At 39.5% G+C, this 24,049-nt stretch overlaps 1 protein-coding gene across 5 annotated transcripts in view; it reads right to left on the bottom strand.

Moving 5' to 3' along the window:
- HLCS (holocarboxylase synthetase) overlaps positions 1-24,049 on the bottom strand; it is a 216,200-nt gene that overhangs the window by 167,823 nt on the left and 24,328 nt on the right. For all 5 annotated transcript variants that reach the window (XM_038412352.2, XM_038412368.2, XM_043507565.1 and 2 more), the window contains 2 exons: positions 21,533-22,494; positions 18,840-19,022 (listed from right to left, as the gene is read on the bottom strand). In XM_038412352.2, the coding sequence (XP_038268280.1) occupies positions 18,840-19,022; positions 21,533-22,494 (1,145 nt within the window). The remainder of the gene's footprint in view (positions 1-18,839; positions 19,023-21,532; positions 22,495-24,049) is intronic.

Raw genomic sequence — 24,049 nt, 5'->3', positions numbered from 1 at the left:
CACAGAACCACAGACTGTATAGATCAGATTATTAATTGTCACTGTGGATTATTTTTTATTATTTAGATCTCCACTGCAACCACAACAAGGACAAACTGAATGCAAGAAGACTTAGTCCAACATAATGGCTAACAACACAGCACACTATCTGAGAGATCCAAGCTCAGGAGCAGAGAGCATTCACTCTCTGAACTATAGTTATATATTGTGGATGTGATGGACTAATAGAAACCTGAGCGTGACACTCAAATTTCCTTATTTTAAGACACCCTTGTGAGCTACTAGTAGAACTATATTAATATTTTCTGTCCCCCAATTTAAAATGAATATAAAGAACAGGGCTACCAAAGGAGAATGAGGATTGTGAAACAGTATACTGTACATGCTTACCTGGAGCAATCCTTGAAATGCAGTAAGAGTACAGTATCTATAATGAGTCTCACTTTGGTCAGGTGTCAGCATGTTGCAATTTAACATCAGAGATAAATCTATAAGAATATTTGGGGCTAACTTTGGATAAAATGTATTAACTTGTTAATTCTTACAATATCATGAACAGCATTTTTGGAAATTGCTACATATAATGTAGATATGCTCCAATAAGATGTCCTTACTTTTTCCAAATTATTCAAACATATACCAAAGTAACGCGTCTTCGAAAAGTGCTATATATTTTTTTACAAGTATTGTCCAATATATGGCATACAAACAACCATGAATACCTAATACTACATGAATTCAAGGTGCAGCTTCTCTCATTTAATATACAACATACATTTATTACTGCCATTCAAAAGGAAACCACCACTTGCTTTTTTCCCTAGCTACAAAAAAAACAGATCATAGCAGCTTTTCCCAATTCTCTTATTAATTATAATGAATCTCTCTCCATTGAACACTCAATAGACCACCAATAAGTAGTTTAATAAAGGTAGGGTTCTTGAGTACAGTCCAGTTCCACATTTGGGATAAACTCTTAAGACAGGAGGATGCTTAATAAAGATGGCCGCTCCTATAGGTTTCTCTGTATTTTGATATTACACACCCTATGAATTCTTGTGATATTTCAATAGTTTTACAATTGGAGAAAGTCAAATATAATTAAACGTTTCCGCCACTGTGAACGTGTAAGCCTATGCACAAGGCATCATGAAAGAATCCTATTCTCCCTCCTTATTTTACAATGTTGTTACTAACTACTCTGTAAATCCAGCTCAGAAGTGACACCTTGTGGTAAGATAATTTCAGTTAAAACATCTAAATGAACAGGTCAGAACTGCCTCCAGTTTCCCCAAATTTCAGAGATATCTAGCTATTTTAATGTAATGCCTTCAGCAGTGCCCAGAGGTTCTGATAAATATTGGGGTCACACTGTGCTGGACACTGCGCAAGCAAGAGTGGATTAAATGCACATCTATACTGTCCCACACTTTGGACTAAGGAGGTATGAAAAGTTGCACACATCGAAGTGCTGTGCTGTAAATCCCGTGTTGATGTTTTAGGCACAACTTAAAGGCCCCCAGTTCACACTACAGTAGAATGAAGAGGACTACATTAGTGCAAACTCAGGACCTTTAGGTTCATATCAAGAGAGGGGAGTTATAGAGCAGTACTTTGATGCACATTGCTATGCATGGCCCCTTAGTCCAAACTGTGAGGCAGCATAGATATGCCCACAGTCTCTGCCTTGAGAAATTCACTATCAAACAGAATCTGCAATGTTATAATCTAACTTTTTTTTTTAAATTATTAGCTATAGTTTTGGTTAGTCATTAAAGCAGATCCAACTCGAAGCCTGAAATATAATAGATTTGGACAGATAACTGAGAACAGAATTTGGCTTGTAATACTATAGAAATCAAAAAGAAAAGGAGTACTTGTGGCACCTTAGAGACTAACAAATTTATTTGAGCATAAGCTTTCGTGAGCTACAGCGACGAAGTGAGCTGTAACTCACGAAAGCTTATGCTCAAATAAATTTGTTAGTCTCTAAGGTGCCACAAGTACTCCTTTTCTTTTTGAGAATACAGACTAACATGGCTGCTACTCTGAAACCTGTCATTATAGAAGTCAGAAAGAGGTACAGTTCAGCTGGCAACTAGAAACTAGAAAAATCATCTCTGCTTGTAAACTTAGCAAATTTCTATTGGAAGTCAGAAAGTAAACCTGGAACTTCAGAATACCGTTTTTGTAATCACTTTTTGTACTAGAACTGCAATTTAAATAAAAATGCATCCAGAATGACATCAAGGCTGGTGGATCCGAAGTTTGCACTTTGACACCAGGTAGCATACACATAAATAGTAACCACAGGCTCTCCTCCTACTCTCTTGTATGCAGGCAATCAAGTTTACAAGAACTCAGTTCACTGATACGCTCTGAAAAGCAAAAGTCTTGTAAAATGTTTCACTTTACTGCCCACATGCAAGAATAGAAGAGATGGGCCCAGCAGGAAAAAAGAGTTAGTACTTAAGTGCTTCCCATTATGCTTGTATCCTCACCCTTCATCTTATAAACAATTGTTAGATTGCCAATGCAATTAGCTGTGATATTATCTCTACAGTCTCTTTAAAAAGTGTAGCTGGAATATGTGACTCCTTGAAGTTTGCATGATCTTTTGACCTTTTATATCTTAAAAAAAAGCAATAATGGGTTGGGGGCTGGGTTGCAGTATTTTTTGTTTTTAAGAACTTAAATTTAACTACTTTTGGTGCAATCTAAATTTTCTACTCTTGTCTTAAGATGAACTCAAAATACTCCCCCTGAAAAAGCTTGATCTCAGTTCTATTCTCTTATTTTTAATTAATTTATTTTAAAGAAGGCCGCCTCCATTAAGCACCCCTTATCTATTAGTTCCTGAAGTGGTTAAAACAGTTTTCATTCAACAAATCAAGCAACATAATGCCACTAGTAAACCAAAAGGTTGGCAGGATGCTATTCTGGTCACATGTATACATTTAAGTAGAATCATACTAAACCACTAATCTGTTCAAGAAACAAAGGGCAATCAGGCCATCAAGAGAAAGGATTTAAAGGTGTTTTATTACCTAGTCAAAGACCTATCCAAGCCTAAGAAATAGACAAGAAAAGCAGGTGTAACAAAGGCAGGAGATTGTTATTGCCCAACTTTTCCCTCAAACATCTATTATCAGTATCAAAAACTATTTTGTTCATTTGAAACCAAGTCTATACTTCAGAAACCAGGTAAAATGTAAATCATTGCAACAATCTGTCAGAGATTGGTAGGTTACTCTACTGGACTGAAGTATGTGGAGAAAAAAGAAACTAATCCAAAAGTTTCAATTGCAGCCCAAGCTTTACTCACCCCCCACAATGGATGGGGAAGTGCCACAGGAGTTGTAGGTAGGACATAAAAAGGCAGTGGAAGGTGCGGGAGTCAGGCAGAGTCTCTGTTCTTTTCCCACAGGCTCTGTTTAAGATTTATTCTGCTGTTACTGCAGCTCCTACCTGAAACAGCCTGCTGGTCTGGTCCTTATCCATCATTCTTATCACAGCTCTCAGGCTGCCTGCTGCTACTGAATCTCACCCAGAGATGGAACTGAGTGGAAAATGATTTTCCCACCCCACAAAAAAAAAAACAACAGATTTTAAAAATGTTCGCATTCTGCTTTGGGATGAAATCAAGACCTTTTTCTTTGTGTGGAAAAACCAAGGAGAGAGATCCAGAGAAAGGACTTGAAGCCAGGTCTCCCACATCTCACGTGAGCACCCTAATCACCAAGCCATACAATCGCTGTTAGTTTTTTTTTTTGTTATCTCCCCTGTAGGAGCTGTTCTACTTTGTATAAATAATTCAATATTCATTGAGTCCCAGTGCCTAAGGAACTCAGCTAGGATGTAGGAAGCCTGGCTTCAAATCCCAGGTCTCCAAGTCAGGCAGAGCAGGGATGTGAACTTGAGTCTCCCACATGCCTGGTGACAGCCCTGACCACCAGTTTATTGACTAGTCTGAAATGACTTTATATATAATCTCTCCCCCCCACACACACACAAATTCCATCCTAGCGCTGAGAAACTTCTTAACAAAGGATTCATCAAAACTGACCATTTCCTATGAAAAGTTTCAGTTTTTGACTGAAATGGCATTTTCCACCAAAAAAAAAAAAAAAAAGTTTCATAAAAAAATCTGACCAGCTCTACCCAGAAAGTATGTTCGCTTCCTGGAACAGGCACTTCTAAAGGGCTGCTGCTTTTTGTCATATTGGCTGGGAGTGGGAGGAAGAGAAGGAAGAAGAGACTGAGGTGTACTTTCCTCTTCTTGCCTACATATGACACTTTGGGGGTGATAGGAGAAGAATAGTAAATCTCTACTTAGAATATGGTTATGTTGCGATTACACACAGATTTTTAAAATGTTTGAAAAAGTGCTTGCACAACATTCAACACCACTGTTTTGTTTGGGTTTTTTATAAAAATACCATCATTAATTAGAGGAGGAGAATATTAAAGGTCTTAAACCAAGAAGGCATAAAGCACATGGCAAGAGGCAAGTGCAACATATGAAGAAACTAAGACTTAAAATGAAATGTCCAGATTTCACAGAAAGCTAAATATCCATTTGAGTCATGTCAGAAAGACGCAATGTATTGCATAATTATCAAAATGTGCAAAAAGTTTACTGGTAAGGACGGTCCCTTCCAAGTGTGTTCAAGACCATTAGCATGTGTTACTCTGCTATTCATGTGAAATGCATGATCTGGAAAAAGGGGTAAACAGGGAGATTGCAAAGTTTGCAGATGATACAATATTACGCATGATAGTTAAGTCCAAATCTGATTGCGAAGAGTTACAAACAGATCTCACAAAACTGGATACTTAGGCAGATGAAATTCAAGGTTGATAAATGCAAAGTAGTAAACAAACATAATATCAACTATACATACAAAATGATGGGCTCTAAATTAGCTGTTACCATTCAAGAAAGAGGGCTTGGAGTCACTGTGGACAGTTGTCTGAAAATATCCACTCACCGTGCAGCCACGGTTAAAAAAACCTAACAGTGTTAGGAACCATAAGGCAAGTGATGGATAATAACCCAGAAAATATCATAATGCCTCTGTATAAGTCCACAGTAAACCCATTTTTGATGACTGGCTTATTCTGTTCATTCCCTTTTGAAGCATCTGGCATTGGCCAGTGCCAGAAGACAGGATACTGAGCTAGATGGACAATTAGTCTGACCCAGCCTGGCCATTCTTATGTTTTTGTTACTCTACTATTACCAGATTGTTTTGTAAAATAAAATATGAGGAGATAAATTGCAACCTTCTTTAGCACAGCTAGTACTCACTAAATATTTTAGTTTTAGAGATTTTTTTTTTAAATACTTCACAACTTGCAGATCAGAAGAAGCCTTAATCTCATGTTCTAACCTATGAGGTGAAAAGACTTTATAGAGGCTATTGTGTTAAAAATATAAACAGAAAGCTAGGTTTATTACAATGCCTGCTAAGCGTATGCTTTTCCCATCCTACAGACTTTAGATTTGCTCAGCATGGAAAGCCTCATGCTCCTTTCACTGACAAAAAGACGACTTAGAATCAGAGACAGCCAATAGCATCACAAGAACAAAAATATTTAGAATTGAGGCTGAAGGCAGAAAAACTCAAATCAAAAATGGTTGTCCTGAATTTAGTTTGTACTACAGAGAATGGGAGAATCCAAAAACAAACCACCCCCCCCACAAATCTACATACATGAAGCTGAAACTGAACATGTGGGTGCCAGATTCAACGGGCTATAGCAACCACCATTCACATTATTTCAATGCTTTGATCCCACACAGCTGCCTAGTGACAAAGAATTTGCTCATTGTAGCAGCATTAAAACTGACAATTTGCCATTTCATTTTATACATTTTTGAAGGAAAAGGTTGTAATGGCGTCTCTAAAATGACATTTAAAACCACCAAGTCACTAACAAACAATGCGTGCACAAACATTTAACTTTTAGCTATCAAGTAACCTGCCTTTCATAATATATTGTTCTTGCTGCAAAAATTGCTTTCACTGTCCCACAGCAAGGCAATGACAGAATATGGGTTGTCCAAAATGAGCTTAATTAAAAATAGCCTATGCATCTATGTGTATGAAGCAAAGCACACTTCACAACTTAATAAGGAGTCTGTTTCGTGAGGCACAAGTGGCCCTAGTGCTGATATTCTCCAGTAGTCCCCATTACTTTATTCTTTACTGAGAAAAAGAGAGAGAAGGGATAAAACGTATCTGTGGACACAGAGTGATCACTCAACAGCAAGCAGCACTAGTGAAGGATTATGTTAGCTCTAGTCCATATGATCAGATTGATATTATCCATAATATTTAGGTATTAGAACTTTTATGTAAATTTGAAATAAATTTTAGAAGGGAGACGTAATCTCGCAGTCTTAGACTGATAGTGGCAGTGGCATTTTAATTTGTATTAAAACAAGGACAATGCTAAAACATAAGGCCAAAAGCAACACACAGACTAAGAACAAGACTGAAACTAGCAATTGCTGGGACACACTAGTCTAAAACAGAGGCAGAATAAACAATTGCTTCTAGACAATCACAGCAGCAAAAGTAGTTCATTTTTCTTTACCTGACAGAACAAGACAACATGAAAAATACAACCACCATATTTTCTTGTCAGACACCTAACTCTGAATCTTAGCTGCCCACGGACAAATGACCAAAAAACGTTGCCCGCAGTCTTGTGAATAATTTGATCTAATTTTCAGAATGTAAAATTACTACTTTTAACAATACAGTACAATATAAAATTTATTGTTTATTTAGGAGAGCCTCCAATTCATCTGATCTCCAACTTGGATATGGGACAGCTGAATCCTTGCGCTTTGTTTTGGAAGAATATCAGTGCATAAATCTAGGATGTCTGAACCAATGAACAATTCCACATCGTAATATATTGACCCCATCACTTAACATTTTTTCTTAAACTTGGTCATCCCAGGCCTAGTGTATTTTCTTGGAGTGATGAAATTTAAATTGTGCAATATTTAGATATTTCTTCCCCAAATCTTCCCATTTTCTACACTGCTCTTCTACATGAAGTGCTTTCAACTTCATAGGTATACACGGATTTCTCCTAATATAATTTCCCTCAGATGTTGGATCAATTCAGTTTTTGCATATGCAAAAGGCAGGAAATGCATGTACTGTCTTTCCAAGTCTCAGTTCAGAGGAAGGGTGCTCCATTTCAACTACATAGCTTACTTGAATTGTGTACAAGTGTACATCTCATTGGTTTCTTCATCCATTCAGAAAAACTTAGCTGTTTTGTTTCCACTGTGCATAACACATTTAAAGCTAATCCCTCCAATTTGATTACAGCTATGGAAGCCTGAACATCTAACCGAACTCCAAATTTAAGTCTAGTGATTTGTATAAAAACCAACAGGCCCTCTATTAGCAAGACTCAACTACGGCACATGCCAAGGTTTGCTGAAATGACAAGCAATTGTGTGCGCCCAACTTGGGCTCTTTTAATGTGTCCTGATTTTCAGAAGGAAAGTGCCAACACTTGAGATCTTAAGCCTTGCACCTTTGATCAGAGATTTTTGGTAGCAAAGTCTGTTCAGCCCCCATGTGCTCCACACATCTGCGTGCCCAGAGCAAAGATACACATGTTTGTGAAGGGAAACAGCCCTCAGTTCCTTCTCTACTGCAAAATCCCACAGACAAAACAGAAAGCAAGATAGTGGAACTCCCATAGGATAACCTCTCCTTCACGTAGTGTCCCTGTAGGTGCTCCACTTCAGGTAACTCCCAACCAGTAACCCCACAGGGAGGAGGGAAATTGTAACAGAATCTAATACTGAAGACAGAACAGCATTGCCCACTGCAGTCTGATCTAGAGGCATGCACAAAGGCATAGTGCTTGGAAAATGTATGTATTGAAGTCCAGGTTGCCACTTTGCAAATTTCAACTACTAGAAGATTCTTAAGTAATGCCACAGAAGTAGACTGCTAGCTTGTAGAATGGGTTAACACTCTACAAGAGGGCTGAATAGTGGCAGAGTCATAGCATGAAATGATACAACCAGAGATCCATCTTGAAAGCCACTGAGTGAATATTGTGGATCTGTCTGCAATTGAAACAAACAGCCTTGGTGACTTTCTGAATGGTTTGGTTCCATCCAAATAGAAGACTACAGAAGGATATCACTCAAGAAAGATCTTATTTTCAGAGAATTATCCACATCTGCTCAATGTGCAGCAGAAGTCAAAAAAGCTAACAAAATGTTAGGAACCATAAGGCAAGGGATAGATAATAAGCCAGAAAATATCAATGGCTCTATATAAATCCAGGATACATCCTCACCTTGAAAAGAAAAGGAGTACCCGTGGCACCTTAGAGACTAACAAATTTATTAGAGCATAAGCTTTCGAAAGCTTATGCTCTAATAAATTTGTTAGTCTCTAAGGTGCCACGGGTACTCCTTTTCTTTTTGCGAATACAGACTAACACGGCTGCTACTCTGAATCCTCACCTTGAGTACTGCGTGCAGTTCTGGTTGTCCCAACTCAGTAAAACATAGATTAAAACTGGAAAAAGTACAGAGAAGGGCAACAAAATAATTAATGTTATGGAACAGCTTCCATATGAAGAGAGATTAATAAACTATTTTTCTTAGAAAAGAGATGACTACGGGGTGATATGATAGAGGTCTATAAAATCATGAATGGTGTGGAGAAAGTGAACAAGAAAGTATTATTTACCCCTTCAAATAATACAAAAAACAGGGATCACCTGATGAAACAAGTCAGCAGGTTTAAAACAAACAAAAAGGAAGTACTTCTTCACACAACCCACAGTCAACTATTGGAACTTTTTGCCAGAGTATGCTGTGGAGGCCAAAAGTATAATTGGATTAAAAAATGAATTAGATAAGTTCATGGAAGACAGATCCATCAATGGCATTAGCCAAGATGGTCAAGGACAAAACCCCATGCTCTGGGTAGCCTAAAATTTCCAAATGCCAGAAGCAGGGACTGTAGGACCATCACTCTAACTGGCCTGTTCTGTTTATTCCCTCTGAAGCATCTGGCAATGGCCACTGTCAGAAGACAGAATGCTGGGCTAGAGAGACCATTGGTCTGACCCAGTATGGCCATTTTTATGTTTTTAGATACTGTTGCTAAGACATCCTGACATAATTGACCCAAGTAGCTAATCATCAAGATAAGGGAAGACAATTATGCCTAGATGATATATATGAAAGACTATGACTGCCATGACCTTTGAGAATACCACTGAGGCAGAGGAGAGGCCGAAAGGGAGCACTTGGTATTGGAAGTGGTTGTGGTTAACTGTAAATTGAAGATACCTCGTGAGACAGCTGAATCACATCCTGGAAATACAAGTCCTGAAGATCAAGAGTCACAAAAACCAAATCTCCAAAATCTAGAGAAGAAATTATAGTCAATAGTGCAAGAGTCATTATTCTGAATCTCACATAGTTGTTAGATACCCGAGATCTAACATTGGCCTCTATCCCTCATTCTACGGGGGACCAGAAAGTACTCTGCACCCCAACTCCTTGCCTTGAACCCCTTCCTGCACACCGCACTCCCTCCCACACCCAACCCCCTACCCCAGCCCTACATACAATTTCCCCACCCAGATGTGGTCCTCGGGCCAAAATGATGAGGGAGTGAAAGTATGGGAGATCAAGAATGTGCATGCTCCCTGTAGGAGGCATTCAAGGCCCTCAAAAACTGTTGGAGATACAGGACCCATGGATCCCAACAAGGCCATAAGGCATAAGAGGAGGCAGTCACCACTGGTCACCCCAGGTCGTCAGAGGTCGAGGTCACCACTCCTCCACAAGTGGAGAGAAGTAACATCCCACTGAATAAATAGGTGTTCCCCAGAGCCGAGAGTCAGAATCTCCTTCAATATATTCCATGGGAATGATAAGTGCTCTCCCTGGATGGTAGAAATTAGGGAATCACAGGAGGGGTGTGTGTCGACAAGAAAAGTACCATCTGTGAGCCAGAGGATCTCGGTACCAAAAGATGTGCAGACCCTGACAGCAGAGCAGACTCTGGTTCACTGGGTACTAACAGGTGTCAAGACCTGGAACTCCTGCGGTACCAGAAGAAAAAGTGCCGGCGCAGGTACAGACTCAGATGGAGCAGTCCAGGATGCTGAAGTAGGTACCAAGAGTACTGAGGAACGAGACGGTGCTGACCTCTTTGTCAGACAGTAGCTAACAGAGGCGGTCCTCCAAAAAAAAAAAAAAAAAAAAAAAAAAAAAAGATCTGGCACTGAAGAGGCATGGCTCTTAGACCAGCCTTATACACCTTTGCGGTACCAGACGCACTTGCAGCCTCAGTAACACTCCTCTTGGGTCAAAGGTCTCCAGTGACAGAGACCTCTTTTACAGGGGATGTAAGTCATGCTCCTATTAACAGTACTTACCAGCTGTTGGTACTGCAGGCATAGTTGTCGATCCCTCATCCCCCCAAAGCTTTCGGTTACCCAGTGTGATATTCTATACCTTGGGGGAGTATGATGTAATCCCCATATACCTCTTTATCATATAATCGTGATCTTATGTATAAAGCATGCCTTGTAAGATATCAGGGAAAAGGTTATGATCTGCTGAAAGTCATTTCTCTATCCATATATGTGCATCATTAACGCATATGAAGTTATGAGAATTGTGTAGTATGGTCATCACTAAAACATGCTGTAAATTGGGGAAATCAGCCAGATATTAGCTCCCCAGAGGCAACAGCAAGGAAAACAACCAACGCCGGGGCAGGGTATCATACAACCCATCAACAGCCATTGTCCAGCAAGGGAGCTACAATGCAATGACTCACCTGCATGAGGCCACACCAGGGGAATTGCTCAACCTTGCTTGGAGAGACTCAGGGTATGTCTACACTGCAAAGTTGTTGACAGAACTTTTGTCTTTCAGTACCAACAATGAGCTTTTACACATGCTGACTTTTAGCGACAAGGCTGTGTTGACACAGCCTTGTTGCTAAAAGCTGCATGGTGTAGACAAGCCCTCAGTAATGATCACCTGACTCTGAAGGGGGGGGCAAAGACAAGAGAGAGGAAAGGACATGATAAAAGGAAGAGCATGGCAAACGTCTCTTCCTCCTACACCTACAGACACCGCACCAAGCGACTGAAGCGCTGATCAAAGGGGAGACAGCCAGCCAGCTTGGGGTGAGAAGAGCATGTAAGTTTGTAAGGGCACTGAAAGTGTTAAGATCAGCTTAGAATGCGTTTTGTTTTTATTTCATTTCACCAAGTCTGACTTGCTATGCTTTGACTTATAATCACTTAAAATTTATCTTTGTAGTTAATAAATCTGTTTATTCTCCCTGAAGCAGTTTGACAAAGCTCTGTCTTTGCCTCTGTGGTTCCCGTGTTTCCTGGCGGATTTTGCTAGCCTCAGAGGCTCACTGTGACCCTCCACGTAACCCTTCTTTCTCTAGAGACAAGGGTCACAGTCTACTGAGCCATTTTCATCATAAGCCAGCAAGGGAGGTGAGGAGAAGTTATCCTTCCTTGCACAGTCTCTGTTGTCTCCCAGTCTCAGTGATTAATCAGGGGACAAAGGTGGTGGTGGGGGAGCTGGGCCCACCCACTACTCCGGGCTCCAGCCCAGGGACCCTAATAGTATCAGCTATGGTAGACCTTTTAGAAGCATGACATGTACAATTCCCTGGGTTACTTCCCCCCAGCAGCCCTCACTTCCTCAAGCTCCACTTCACCCTTACCTCAGGGCCTCCTTCCTTGTGCCCGATATGGTGTGTACTACTCAATCTCTCCAACAGCGCAACTTCCTCCCGCAGCTCCTGACATGCACACTCACCTGACTAACTGGGAGGCTTTTAACTAGTTTCAGCCAGCCCCCGATTGGCTTCAGGTGTCCCAATCAGCCTAGCATTCTCCCTGCCTTGTGGAAAGTTCTTAATTGGCCCCAGATGTCTTAATTGACCTGGAGCAGCTGCCATTTCACTTATCCTGGTACGAGGGATTTGTTTAGCCTGGAGCTAATATATCTATCTCTCACTACTTTTCTATAGCCATCTGGCCTTGCCCCGTCACACAGTGCATTTGATTTGAAGCATGTCAGAAACTCCCCATGGGATAACAAGCCTGGTACATATCAATTTCTTTGTTTAAATTGACAAACTTATATAAGCTTTTAGCGTCCAATGGGCATAAGTGGACACTGCAAGATGGAGGTTCCTAGGGTCGTTTGGGACCAGAGATATTGGCTGGCGTCATTCGGTTGCACAGCCCAAGAAGCAGCTAATATGCCAGAGGCTGAGCTTGAACAGCCCAGGAGTGGGGGTTCTCACAGCAGAGCAGGATAAGGCTGGCTCCCAAAGTCAAGGATTGGAGTGACCTAGCAGATCACCAGTCCAGATAACACCAGAGGGGAACGTCACAACCAGACCACAAGGTGGACATGATAGTGACTGTCTTATCCCTGGTAGCCTTCAGCAACAAGACCTGGCAGCTAATGGGGTAGCAACAGTTTTACCCATTGAAGCTCTTAATGACCAGGATCCAGAGGTGGACGGGACACTATGTAGAGGGGGATTCTTGGAGCTCTGATCAGAAGCTGGTTTCAGGGCTAGCTCCATCATGAGGAGCTTGAATTTTATCTCTCGGTTCTTATAAAATGTGCTTTTAAATGAAGACCAGATTTTACACTTTGAGGGTATATAGATATCCCCAAAGCACTTCCAGAGTGTCCATTACTACCCAGGAAGGATTCCTGGGAGGAAGAGCAATATTTAAAGCCTGGGAGTCCCAGGATCAGTAGCGTATGTGGCGGGGGGGGGGGAGCGGGGCAGCAGCCGCTCCCCCGACCGAACACAAGTGGCGCCTTTTTAATGGATTGGTGCCTTTTGAATTTTTACTCACCCGGCGGCACTCTGGGTCTTCAGCGGCTCTTCGGTCAGAGGCGTCAGGTCCTTCATTCGCTCCGGTCTTCAGTGGCACTTCGGTGGCGGGGTCCTTCAGTGCCGCCGAAGACCGGAGTGAGTGAAGGACCCGACTCTAAAGTGCCACTGAAGACCTGTAGTGCCGCCAAGTGAGTACAAGCAAGTGGTGCCTTTTTTTATCGCTGCTCCCTGTTTTCTCCACTTGGCTATGCCACTGCCCAGGAAACCCCAGTAATAAGAGTCCAAACATAACCCTGAAATGGAGGGGAGGGGGGAATAAAAAACAGGGAAAGAACAACCAGAAAAAAAAAAAAAACTAGCTAACTAGAACTACCTACCACTAAACTGTGCACAGTAAAGCTAACACACAATGCTCCATCTCAGGCTTAAGGCGACAGAGAAAAAAAAACGAGGGCGGTTTGCCAGTGCAGCCCTATATATTCTCCACTCCTGGGGGAATTGTGTGCCACTGCGCAAGCACAGAATTGATATCCCCCTCAGATTTCTTTGCTTCCCCACAGAAAAATTACTTTCTGACATGGAAGCGAAGGGAAGCCACAAGAGCTGTCAGGTGACCCTCCCCAGCAGTATGTTTCAGGTGCCCAGGGAAGCTGGCAGAGAGTCCCATTACCACTGCACCCAGAACTCCCCAACAAGCCCCTGGATCCCCCACTGAGCCACCCAAACCCAGACTGCCCCACACAAAACCCTCTCAACCCACATGTGGATTCCCTCACACTAAGCCCCTTCACACTGGGATCCTGCCTTGCTGAGCCTGCCTACGCACACCTGGTGCATCTGGCACAGAGGGACAGGGCCCTGGGGTGTTTCTGGGGCAGACACGGTCCTTGCATTGTGTTGGGGTTGGGTGCAGCCTCACCACTGAATCCGTGTCCTGGGGGGGGGGAGCTGCACAGTGATCTCCCACCTCTGTGCAGCCAGTGGCCTGTGCTCCCCAATGCCAGGCTGGTGCCTCCACCATTATTTGACAAATCAAGTTTGCAGAATTTTAAAATATTGTGTGCAGAATTTTGGGGGGGGGGGGGGGGAAGCACAAAATACCCTCGGGAGTAATTCTCGTTACAGGCCATGAGTATGTGTAGAGCACATGCATAGGCCGAACAGGCACTGCTACCAAAAATCTCCGATCAAAGGCGTAGATGGCACACGCGCACCTGAAATGGAGCGCCCATAGTGACACTTCTCAAAGAAGAATCGCAACTTACTTTAAAAGAACATAAGTTTTTCATCCTCATGGGTACAGAATAAAGTTTGAAAATGGAAACCCTAAAACCTCAAACAGCAGAAATGAAACCAAGAGTAGCCACAGATTTTAAATATCCATGACAAAACAACAACAACAATTCATGATTATTTTGGGGGCTGTCTCATGACTTAAATGCTTGAGGTTGGTAATGCTGCAAATGCCTGGGAGTCAGGACTCCTATGTTTCTCATTCCATTGACTCACTGTGTGACTTTAAACTAGCCACTTAACTATTCTTCAGATTACACATATGTACTCCAAAGTGCTGAATCTTAATCAGAAATTTTAAAGGATTTGAATATCTCAAATGAAAAGTTCTATGTAAATGAAAGCCACAATACATCTAGAGAAATGAATAACCTGTCAGAAAGCTCTTAAGTGATTATGTACTCTTAATTTATCCTAATACTTAGATGTTTAATTGCTCCTTAACTACTTGCAAATTCCTTTTGGATACTATTCTGGAAATGTGCTAAATTATCAGCTTGAAAATGTATATTAAAAATATTACGAATGATGTTGCACATATAAATATTATAGTATTTTGAAACAACATCACAGCAAAACCAATAACCCTCAAATGACCCTTCATTTCCCACTTGCTTTTTGTACACTTAATTTAAACCACATAACTGTCCAATATGTTTCACAAGAATCTATTTAATGGAACTGCAAATGTAAAATATGCCACTAGATGGCAAGCATTGGCAAAAATTAATTAGCATCACTGTTGGATTCTTAAATAGTACAGTTTGAAAGCTGGGTGTGAAGGGAGAAAGATATAGAGATTGGGGCAACAATATTAGAGATAATTCTATCAATTTGACCCTCTCCATACAGTTCTCCTCCTGGGAGATTTTAGGTATTAAATTACTATTAATACTGGGCAAATGAACAAAATGTAAGTTATAGTTTTGTTTGCTTGTAAACCAGATACTCTTACTAGTTTAGACTTGGTTCATTTTACTTTTAGCCATTTCATCTTGTGGTGTCACATTTCAATGTTTTCGTAAAGCTGTCTACAATGAAATTGTGAAGAACGTATCAAGTAATAATCAGGCCTATACATAACAATGCTCTAAAATTTTAGGGGGCCGGGTAATAGGCAGATTATTCTCTCACTGCACAAAATATATCAACCTGCAGCACTTTCACTGGTTTCCTAGCCTATCTGTAACACAAACATTAAAAATGCCTTCAGGATTACTGAAGATCTCCTCCTCAGTTTTCTGACTACATACTCCTCATATTGCCTTTCCCATACATTATCGTCCTTCAGTATTGACCTCCTCACTTCCCAAATCAGATCTCTATAATTTGGGGTTGCTCTTTCATTTGTGTTGCCCTGTATATGCAGAACTCTCTATCTCTAGTAGAAAAAAAGTTAATTACGCCTTTTAAATCTCTTAAAAACCTTTTCTTACTATAGCTTAGCACAGTTTTGCTCTGTAGAGCATTTTGATACTGTGCAAGGATACAAATGAAGTACAATGCATCTTATTAACAAAGGGCTAAAATGTTCCATCAGCAATAAGCCAAATTCTTAAAAGGTTCAAGTCCCACAGTTTCCCCAGTGTAAATCTCAAAAGTGTGTTTAGCAGCTAAAGAACCATAAAAGAGCAGTAGTCGTTTAGACTTATTTATTACTTGCTATATAAGGGTAAACCTCAATATTAACTACAGTTAATACAATTATTTTAATTTATTATGTTAGATTGCTATAAATTTACCTGGACTTTTATTAAATTTGAAAAAATATTTCTAAGTACTTTTGTATACATGGCTGTTGGACAATAGCAGCCTACATATTGGTTTGTAATTATTTATTTTATTAAATTAAGTATTCAGGGTAATTAAAGAAAATTATTAGGAAATTTCTGCTTTCCTAATAAATGACAAACATGAAATGCTTCTAAGTGAATACCTCCTCCTGGCCCATACATATGTTATCACCACCAGGTCCAATTGCAGACTCTGGAAAGCAGTTTTTAAAGTTTATTTGGTTGTAATATTCTATACACTTTATTTTATATAATATTAGAAAAACATTTAAGTGTTAGTCGTGATTTTTTTTTTTTTAATTTATACAGTATGGTTTGTAGGAGTTTTTAAATTGTGAACTACAGGTAAAACGACTGTTGGCTGAAATCTTGGTAACTGTGATTAAAAGGCAAAACACCCAATAAGAGTGTCTGCTCAAAGAGTCTCTCCCTTGTTAATGAACATGAAGGTATTTTTTCTAGGAGCTCAAGGTAAGCAATATATAGCACTTGGTTTGCCAAGGCCATAAAAAGCTGATCCAGGAGACTCAACTCTGCCCTCACCCCCTTCTCACCCTTTTTTAAAACTGAAGTTTTTCTTTATGAAGAGAGAATTCTAACAAAATAGTTGAGGAATAGTTTTATTACAAATTTTATAAAACACTCTAAGGCCTTCATGTGGTTTAAGGAAAATATGTGAAGTTGGGAAGTGTTTTGTAGCAGTCCTTTGTTTATTCCTTAAATGCTCAGAAATGTTCAAGCATCTTTGAGATGTTTGTTTGCAAATGACTTGTATTTAAAAGTAAGCCACATAACTGCCTGACGCAATTGCCATATAACTAGTAAAATATGTTATATTTTTATAAATATAACATGGTCATTTATCATCATCATTGGTTAATACAATAAAAAGTTATTTAAGTGCAGAATGTTTATGCTAACTGGGGAATTAGTGATCTGACAGTCTTCAAGCAACTTTCTAGTTAAAGTCAAACACACACAAGAACCACTACTCCAAGAATTTACAAGAAGAGCCAATGCATTCTTTGAGGACTATTTAAATCATGGGTAGGCAACTGGTGCGCGAGCTGATTTTCAGTGGCACTCACACTGCCTGGATCCTGGCCACCGGTCCAGGGAGCTCTGCATTTTAATTTAATTTTAAATGAAGCTTCTTAAACATTTTAAAAACCTTATTTACTTTACATACAACAATAGTTTAGTTATATATTAAAGACTTGTAGAAAAAGACCTTCTAAAAAGATCAAAATGTATTATTGGCACGCGAAACCTTACATTAGAGTGAATAAATGAAGACTCGGCACACCACTTCTGAAAGGTTGCCGACCCCCGATTTAAATTGAAGACTAAGTTAACCTAAGCTTAGAAAGGCTATTTTAAAGCTAAAAAGATATGCAAGTAAGGAAGTTTGACTTATTTAAAACAGAATTTAAACTCCTATTAAACCCTAATAAAACTAAAGGACTAAACCCAAGAAAGAGTTAAAACAAAGGATATTTGAGTTCCCTCCACAAGAACAATATATAGTTACTACCCTGTTCCATAGCAAACAAATTTCATATTCATGAGCTGAAGATACTACCTGAACCATCCCATGAGGGTCTTAAGCCAATGAAAAGGTGACAGCAGCCAATATTTAAATCCAGATGAGCCATAAAAGGGGTATGCCTTGCACCTCCAGTGAAACTGTGAAATGTGAAGACTATACATCTCTCTGAATTACGCAAGCAGCATACTCTGCTTCTGTTTCTTAACCTCAATGTCACTCCGGTCTTAATCATGCCATCTCTTTCAAGCAAACAAACGTCAGCAAAGACAAAGAAGCAGTTACCATACAGAATCAAGAAGCAATTGCCTTCCAACACAACAGTGCTTCTGCAACATAATGATATCACAAAGAATGAGAGAAAGTTTACCAAAGCACTGCCAAGCAATCAGATTTTTTCTTCTAATGATTTTAACGAGATATGGAAATGCTATTTGTAATTTAAGACAGTAACAGCTTCTCCCATTAAGCACCAAAGCAATTTACACTATTATTCTTGGAGAGGAAACAAACTAATCTTAGTAAAAAGAGAAATAGATTTAATCTGAATATTAAGATTCTTAATATACATTAATTTGCCTGACTCAAGACAGCTGCTACAATGGCCTCTAAAGTAATTGAATTTAAATATTTACTTAAGTTTCTTAAGACTTAATTAAGATCACTCACCTTTGCCTATTTTTGAACAGTTTAGGTTATCCATGATAAACCACGCAGGACTCACCTACCCTTAAATGAAATTCCTTGCCCATATATAAACTGTTTTAGTTATGTATGATACACTAAAACAGGACTCAAATACTAGTTTTGAAAATATCTCTTCAGTATTGACTTATCTAGAGGAGAATACCCCCACCAAAAACCGGCCCACCCTCTATGGCATAATCTCTGTTAAAAACTCTTCTTGGAGAGACAGATAAAAGACTGTAACTGAAGTCACCATGGTTTATTATCTGTGTTTTCAAATTTAAAAAAAAAAACAAAACATGAAAAGTTAGTAATTTGATGTTTTGTTTTTAATCATGATGTCTCATAAGACATGGTGAAGAACCCCATGTGACAAACAGTGGAAGTCACATTCCTAAATTGGCACTGAGAGACTATTAAGATCTGGCCTACACTTTCTCATCTCTCTAGCCTAACTTTTAGTAATTTTTGGTACATATTAAAATTACTTGGCCCTAACAACTTGGCAGACCTTTCTACCCCAGAACTATAAAAATATTTTGTTTTTTTAAATCATGCATCAAGCTATTTAGTTTAAATCTCTTATGTCTGCAATTTAAGTAGAACGCTCACCTCATCAGAAGAAAGCAAATAAATAGGAGTTAGTGAAGGAACTTCACTTAATTCACAACTCAGGCCAAGTAAGGTCAGGATCTCCTTAAGAACTTCATATCTCTTGGCATTGCTCATTTTGAGTAAATTAAAATCTTCTAGGGATTGGGTAGTCAGAGAGGCAATATCCATTTCCAAGTATATCTGGGGAGATGGGAAAAGAAAAAGAAAGAAGTCACTAACACGAAAGACAGCAGCTGAGGTAGAGAAAAGCAAAGCAGACCTAAAAATGGTGTGGTATCTATTCACTTACTACTAGCTGAATTTATTACAAGAGCCACGTAAAATTCAGTGTGACTTGTGTGTTAGAAGTAAGGTTATATTTTATATGATGAAGAAACAAGACATATTAACGAATAGGGCTTTGACATCTTAAAAGCCTGTCAAACAGGCACAAATCCAAGGTGTAGCAAATACTAGTAGAGACCAATAAATCCTTAACTTCCAAGGAGGAGAATAGAGCTAGTGGTAAACTACAATTCTTCTCTTAAAAAAGTGTGTAAAAATGCCCCTTTCTTAATCAGTTGGCCTGTCTCCCGCATGTATTTGGAATCCATATCTACTTACTAAAAAGTTTTTGCTACTTTTTCTTCTGTTAGCACTATATAGATGAGGCTGCTCTGGATTCCATTCTGGCTCATGAACCAGTTCTGATCGCAGAATTTTTGTTGGTAGAGATGAACAAGGTAGAAAGAACGCAGCCTGACTAATTCCAAGTTGAATCACAGGATTGAAATTAGAAAAACATCTTTTTATTTTTGAACAGCACTGATTATATCTGGAACACTAACTCAGAAACCTACAATGCCATTTTATACAGAATCACTTTTCAAACTAGAGGTGAACTTTGGGGGCTTGTCTACACAATCAGCAAGCCAAGCTGCAAATATACAGCACTCCAGCATGCTGCTCACTAACTGGCCATTTGGACCCTGCTACCATACGCTAAAAGTTCTATTGGGCACTTTGGAAATACTATTTAGCAGTACTTCAAAGAGCAATAATGAAAGCTAATCATAAAACTTTCAGTGCACGGTAGCAGGATCCACAGAGATTTAGTGCATGGCAAACTAGAGTGTTGTACATTCACATCCTACCTTCCTGCACACTAACTCTCCATGTGTACAAGCCCTAAGAAGCAGAGCTGAAATGCAGAGTCCAGCCTTGCCCTCCTAAAATTATATATTTTATCTCACAGAAATTCCAAGATGTTTAATACATTTAGCAGAATACAAAATGTAAATTTGTTTTATTCTACTATATGCAAATACATTTAAATGAAAGTGGCATAAAAATGACTTACACTGTGCTTTCATACATTTTTGCACTTTTTATTTTCTCTGTCTATCATTCAGCCAAACAAAATTTACTGAATTAAAGAGGGAATGTTATGAAACTAGACCAGTGCAGAAGAGGGAAATAACTACCCTGTGACTTTGAATATTTACTGGCTGATGTCACTGTCAATACTCTTATCAATGTAGCCATGAAGAGAACAATATGCCTTTTCAGATGCAGACTGGAACTCAAGTAAAAATCATAAATGACATTCTAATCTTTTTAATCTGATTTCTGAAGCTACCCCACATTGTCCTTTTTCTCAGGAAACTCACTGCAGTATTAAATTTTATTAGAGGAGAGGGGTCATCTAAATGCTACAGCAAAACAGGTTTTACCATGCAACTTAAAGAAATGGATAGCAACAGTACCTATCAATTTTCTACTTCAAGTACCCAGCACATGGGTGGCAGAAACCGTTATACAAAACTGTAACATTTAATCTACATAACCTGGTTTTCCCAAGATGCCATAGTCTATTGGCAGCGACACTCAAGAGTAATACTGGCAAATGTGTACAGCTTTAAAAAGGATATTTTAATACTGGGAGACATGCAGTAAAGCTGATCATTGCATACCTAAGACACTAGAAATGCCCCAAAATGCCCTTTTCCATACATTTAGGTGGGAAAGTTATGAAAAAAGACATATGGGAAGGTGACTGATTAAAAACTGCTAAGGGCGAATCTGACAGCTACTGTAAACAAGGCATGTTGGGATTTGCCTTTGGCTCAGTGAGTTCAAAAGGAATTTGTCATCTGTACATCCTGTGGAGCCTTGGTGAGGGGAAAGCACCTTGGAGAAGCCCTGATGAAGTTTTCTGGAATAATTGCAAGATTACTCATATTACCAGAAGAATAAACATCTACATTTAAGTCTTGAGTCCCAAAAAAAAGTCTGTCCTATAATTAAAATAAGAGTAAATGTTGCCCATTTCTAAGGTTTATATTCTTGTATTTCTGTTTCATTTGGTTCTCTGCACCAGAACTCAACAAGGTAAGTCCAATAAACTACATTTTTATCTCCCTCCTTCTTTTATTTTGCTACAAATGGACAAAAGGTTATTTTCCTACTCTAATGACCTGAGTCCCATAATTCAGGAATCCTGTGTACAAGTAACTTCAAACTAGGTAAAAAAAATTCTGCCTCAGTCTTTTGCCTAGCCTACCAAATTTGAGGAAGGTATTCCTGTCTGTGGACTTTAGAGAGGCATCAAAAATGAACTTATAATGGAAGTCAGTTGAAATCTAGGAGCACATCATAATAAGCATATTATACAATGCAACAAACAACTTAAGTCTTCTTACACACAGTACCTGACACAGAATGGCTTCTCCTCCACAATCTCCATATGGTAGGTGAACAATGATCATATCTTTATCTGTATTACTTAAGTGACTCAACGACTTCACTAGGCTGAGATTTTCTTTAGCCTCTTGCTCAAAAACACTGCCACTGGTCAGAAGGTTTAACTTAACTTCACTGTTATCTGCTTTATAGAACACTAATTCTTGGATGGTCTTCTTCAGTTCACTTTTGCTCCTTATCTGTATACTGCCAAATGTAAAAGAGGCAGAAAGTCCTAAAATCTTCCCACCTCTTGACAAGTAGGTCAGGAACTGTTTGTGATTGTCCTTAGAAATGGGTTCCTCTATGGCAATAACCAACAACAATGAGTTATCAAGCCAGGGAGCTTTCAGAACTTGTTCCTCTACCAGCTGGTAGATGGTGTAGCTGTCTGTATCAATGCACTCCTTGAGCACTGATTTTATCTTCTCAAATTTGATTTTCATAGGGTCAGAGCCCACATAAATTAAAACATTGGGAGGCTTCCCAGTGAGGTTTATCCTTCTTAGTTCTCTTGCCAGACAGCCATCAGTAACTTCTTCCACATTAGCACTGCAATCATCAGGAAGTTCTGGAATGTTTTCTGATGAAGCATATCTGACTGACTCAATGGTGCTGCTTTCAAGTTCAAAGCATTCATGGCAGCTGGAAAGGTGCAAGTGGTGATGTTTACTAGTACTTGTCTCCCTTTCAGATAGGTTATTAGGCTCATCGTGAGGCTCACTTCTTTTCTCCAGCCTGGATTTCTCTTCTCTCACCTCCTGGTCACCTCCTCCTGTAGAATCAGTTGACATGGATCCTTGTTTAGTTGCAGCTGCAAATGGAGGAGCAGGGGTCAATTCATCCATGTGTATGCTATTAGTGCTATTCTCTTCTGTAGGTGCAGCCATCCGCTCAAGCTCTTTTAGAGCAGATTCCTGTAAATGGACAGCTGAGAGATTTCAAAAGAAAAAAGTTAAAAGCTGTATAAAAATAGCAATGTTGAATGTCACTACCCCTAGTATGCAATTTGGCGTTAGATTTAGTTTCCTGATAAATCACTTACACCAGTCGTTCTCAACCGGGGTATGCATACCTCTGAGGGTATACAGAGGTCTTCCAGGGGGTACATCAACTCATCTAGATATTTGACTGGTTTTACAATAGGCTACATAAAAAGCACTAACAAACTCAGTTCAAACTAAAATTTCATAGACAGACAATGATGTGTTTATACTGCTCTATACATTACACACTGAAATGTAAATACATTTTTTATATTCCAGTTGATGTATTTTATAACTATATGGTAAAAATGAGAAAGTAAGCAATTTTTCAGTAGTAGTGTGCTTTGACACTTTTGTATTTTGATGTCTGATTCTGTAAGCTAATAGTTTTTAAGTGAGAAGAAACTTGGGGGTATGCAAGACAAATCAGACTCCTGAAAGGAGTACAGTGGTCTGAAGAGGTTGAGAGCCACAGACTTGCACTACTAAAAAGTTGCCTCCTTTTAGACACTAAGACCTACTTCTCCTGAAACAAAGAGTAAGTTTATTTTGTAAATCCCTAGGAGAACGTATCTAGCAGTTAGAGACCACTTAAGGCTCTTAAGCAAAGTAGGCAGTCATGGGAGGAGAGGAAAGATCCTCTCATGGACCCCTAACTGGTTAAAGGATAGGAAACAAAAGGTAGGAATAAACAGTCAGTTTTTGCAGTGGAGAGACAAACAGCAGGGTGCCTGAGGATCTGTACTGGGAACTGAACTGTTCAACATATTCATAAATGATCTGGAAAAGGGAGTAAAAAAATGAGGTGACAAAGTTTGCAGACAATACAAAATTACTCAAAATAGTTAAATCCAAAACTGAAAGCAAAGAGATACACAGAGATCTGTGACACACCATGGTACAATCCAGACTAAAGATTAGCTGCGTCACCCCTGCCCTGTAACCTGTGGTGCCCTTTACTATGGCTTGCTACTCACAAACAGCCTCCAGCACGTATGCATTCCCAGCTATATCAGTGGGTGCTGCAGCCAACCAGATCTTGGTGCTTACCAGCCTTAAAGTTTACCAACAAGTGACCACCACACACTCCCAGTCTCAGATTTTCCCACAGAAATGTATGTTCTGTGCTGTGCAGCCCAGCCCCCTCCTGGACAGGGCAAATGTATTGAGTCCATTATTGCTTTAAGGGAATAACATGCACATAACTTGTTACCTCACATGGAGTTACCCAGATTAATCTGAACAAACTGGATTAGATAAAGTAAGTAATAAAACCAGTTTACTAACTACAAGTAATGAGGCGTAAAAGTCAGAAATGATTACAAGAAAAATAAAGATAAGATGCTTACTGGTATCTACTTAAGAAACTCTCTTATTTCCAAAGCAAACTTTTTTACCACATGCTCCAGCAGATTACTGACTAAACTCTCAGGTGAGGACCTCTTCCTCAGAGTCCAACTGTTGTTCTTTTGTCTCTTCAGACGCAGCAAATGCAATGAG

Source organism: Dermochelys coriacea, chromosome 1 (assembly GCF_009764565.3).
Source record: "Dermochelys coriacea isolate rDerCor1 chromosome 1, rDerCor1.pri.v4, whole genome shotgun sequence".
NCBI classification, from domain to species: domain Eukaryota; kingdom Metazoa; phylum Chordata; order Testudines; family Dermochelyidae; genus Dermochelys; species Dermochelys coriacea.
The sequence above is the reverse complement of the archived record's forward strand: the minus strand, read 5'-3'. Positions and strand labels throughout refer to the sequence as shown.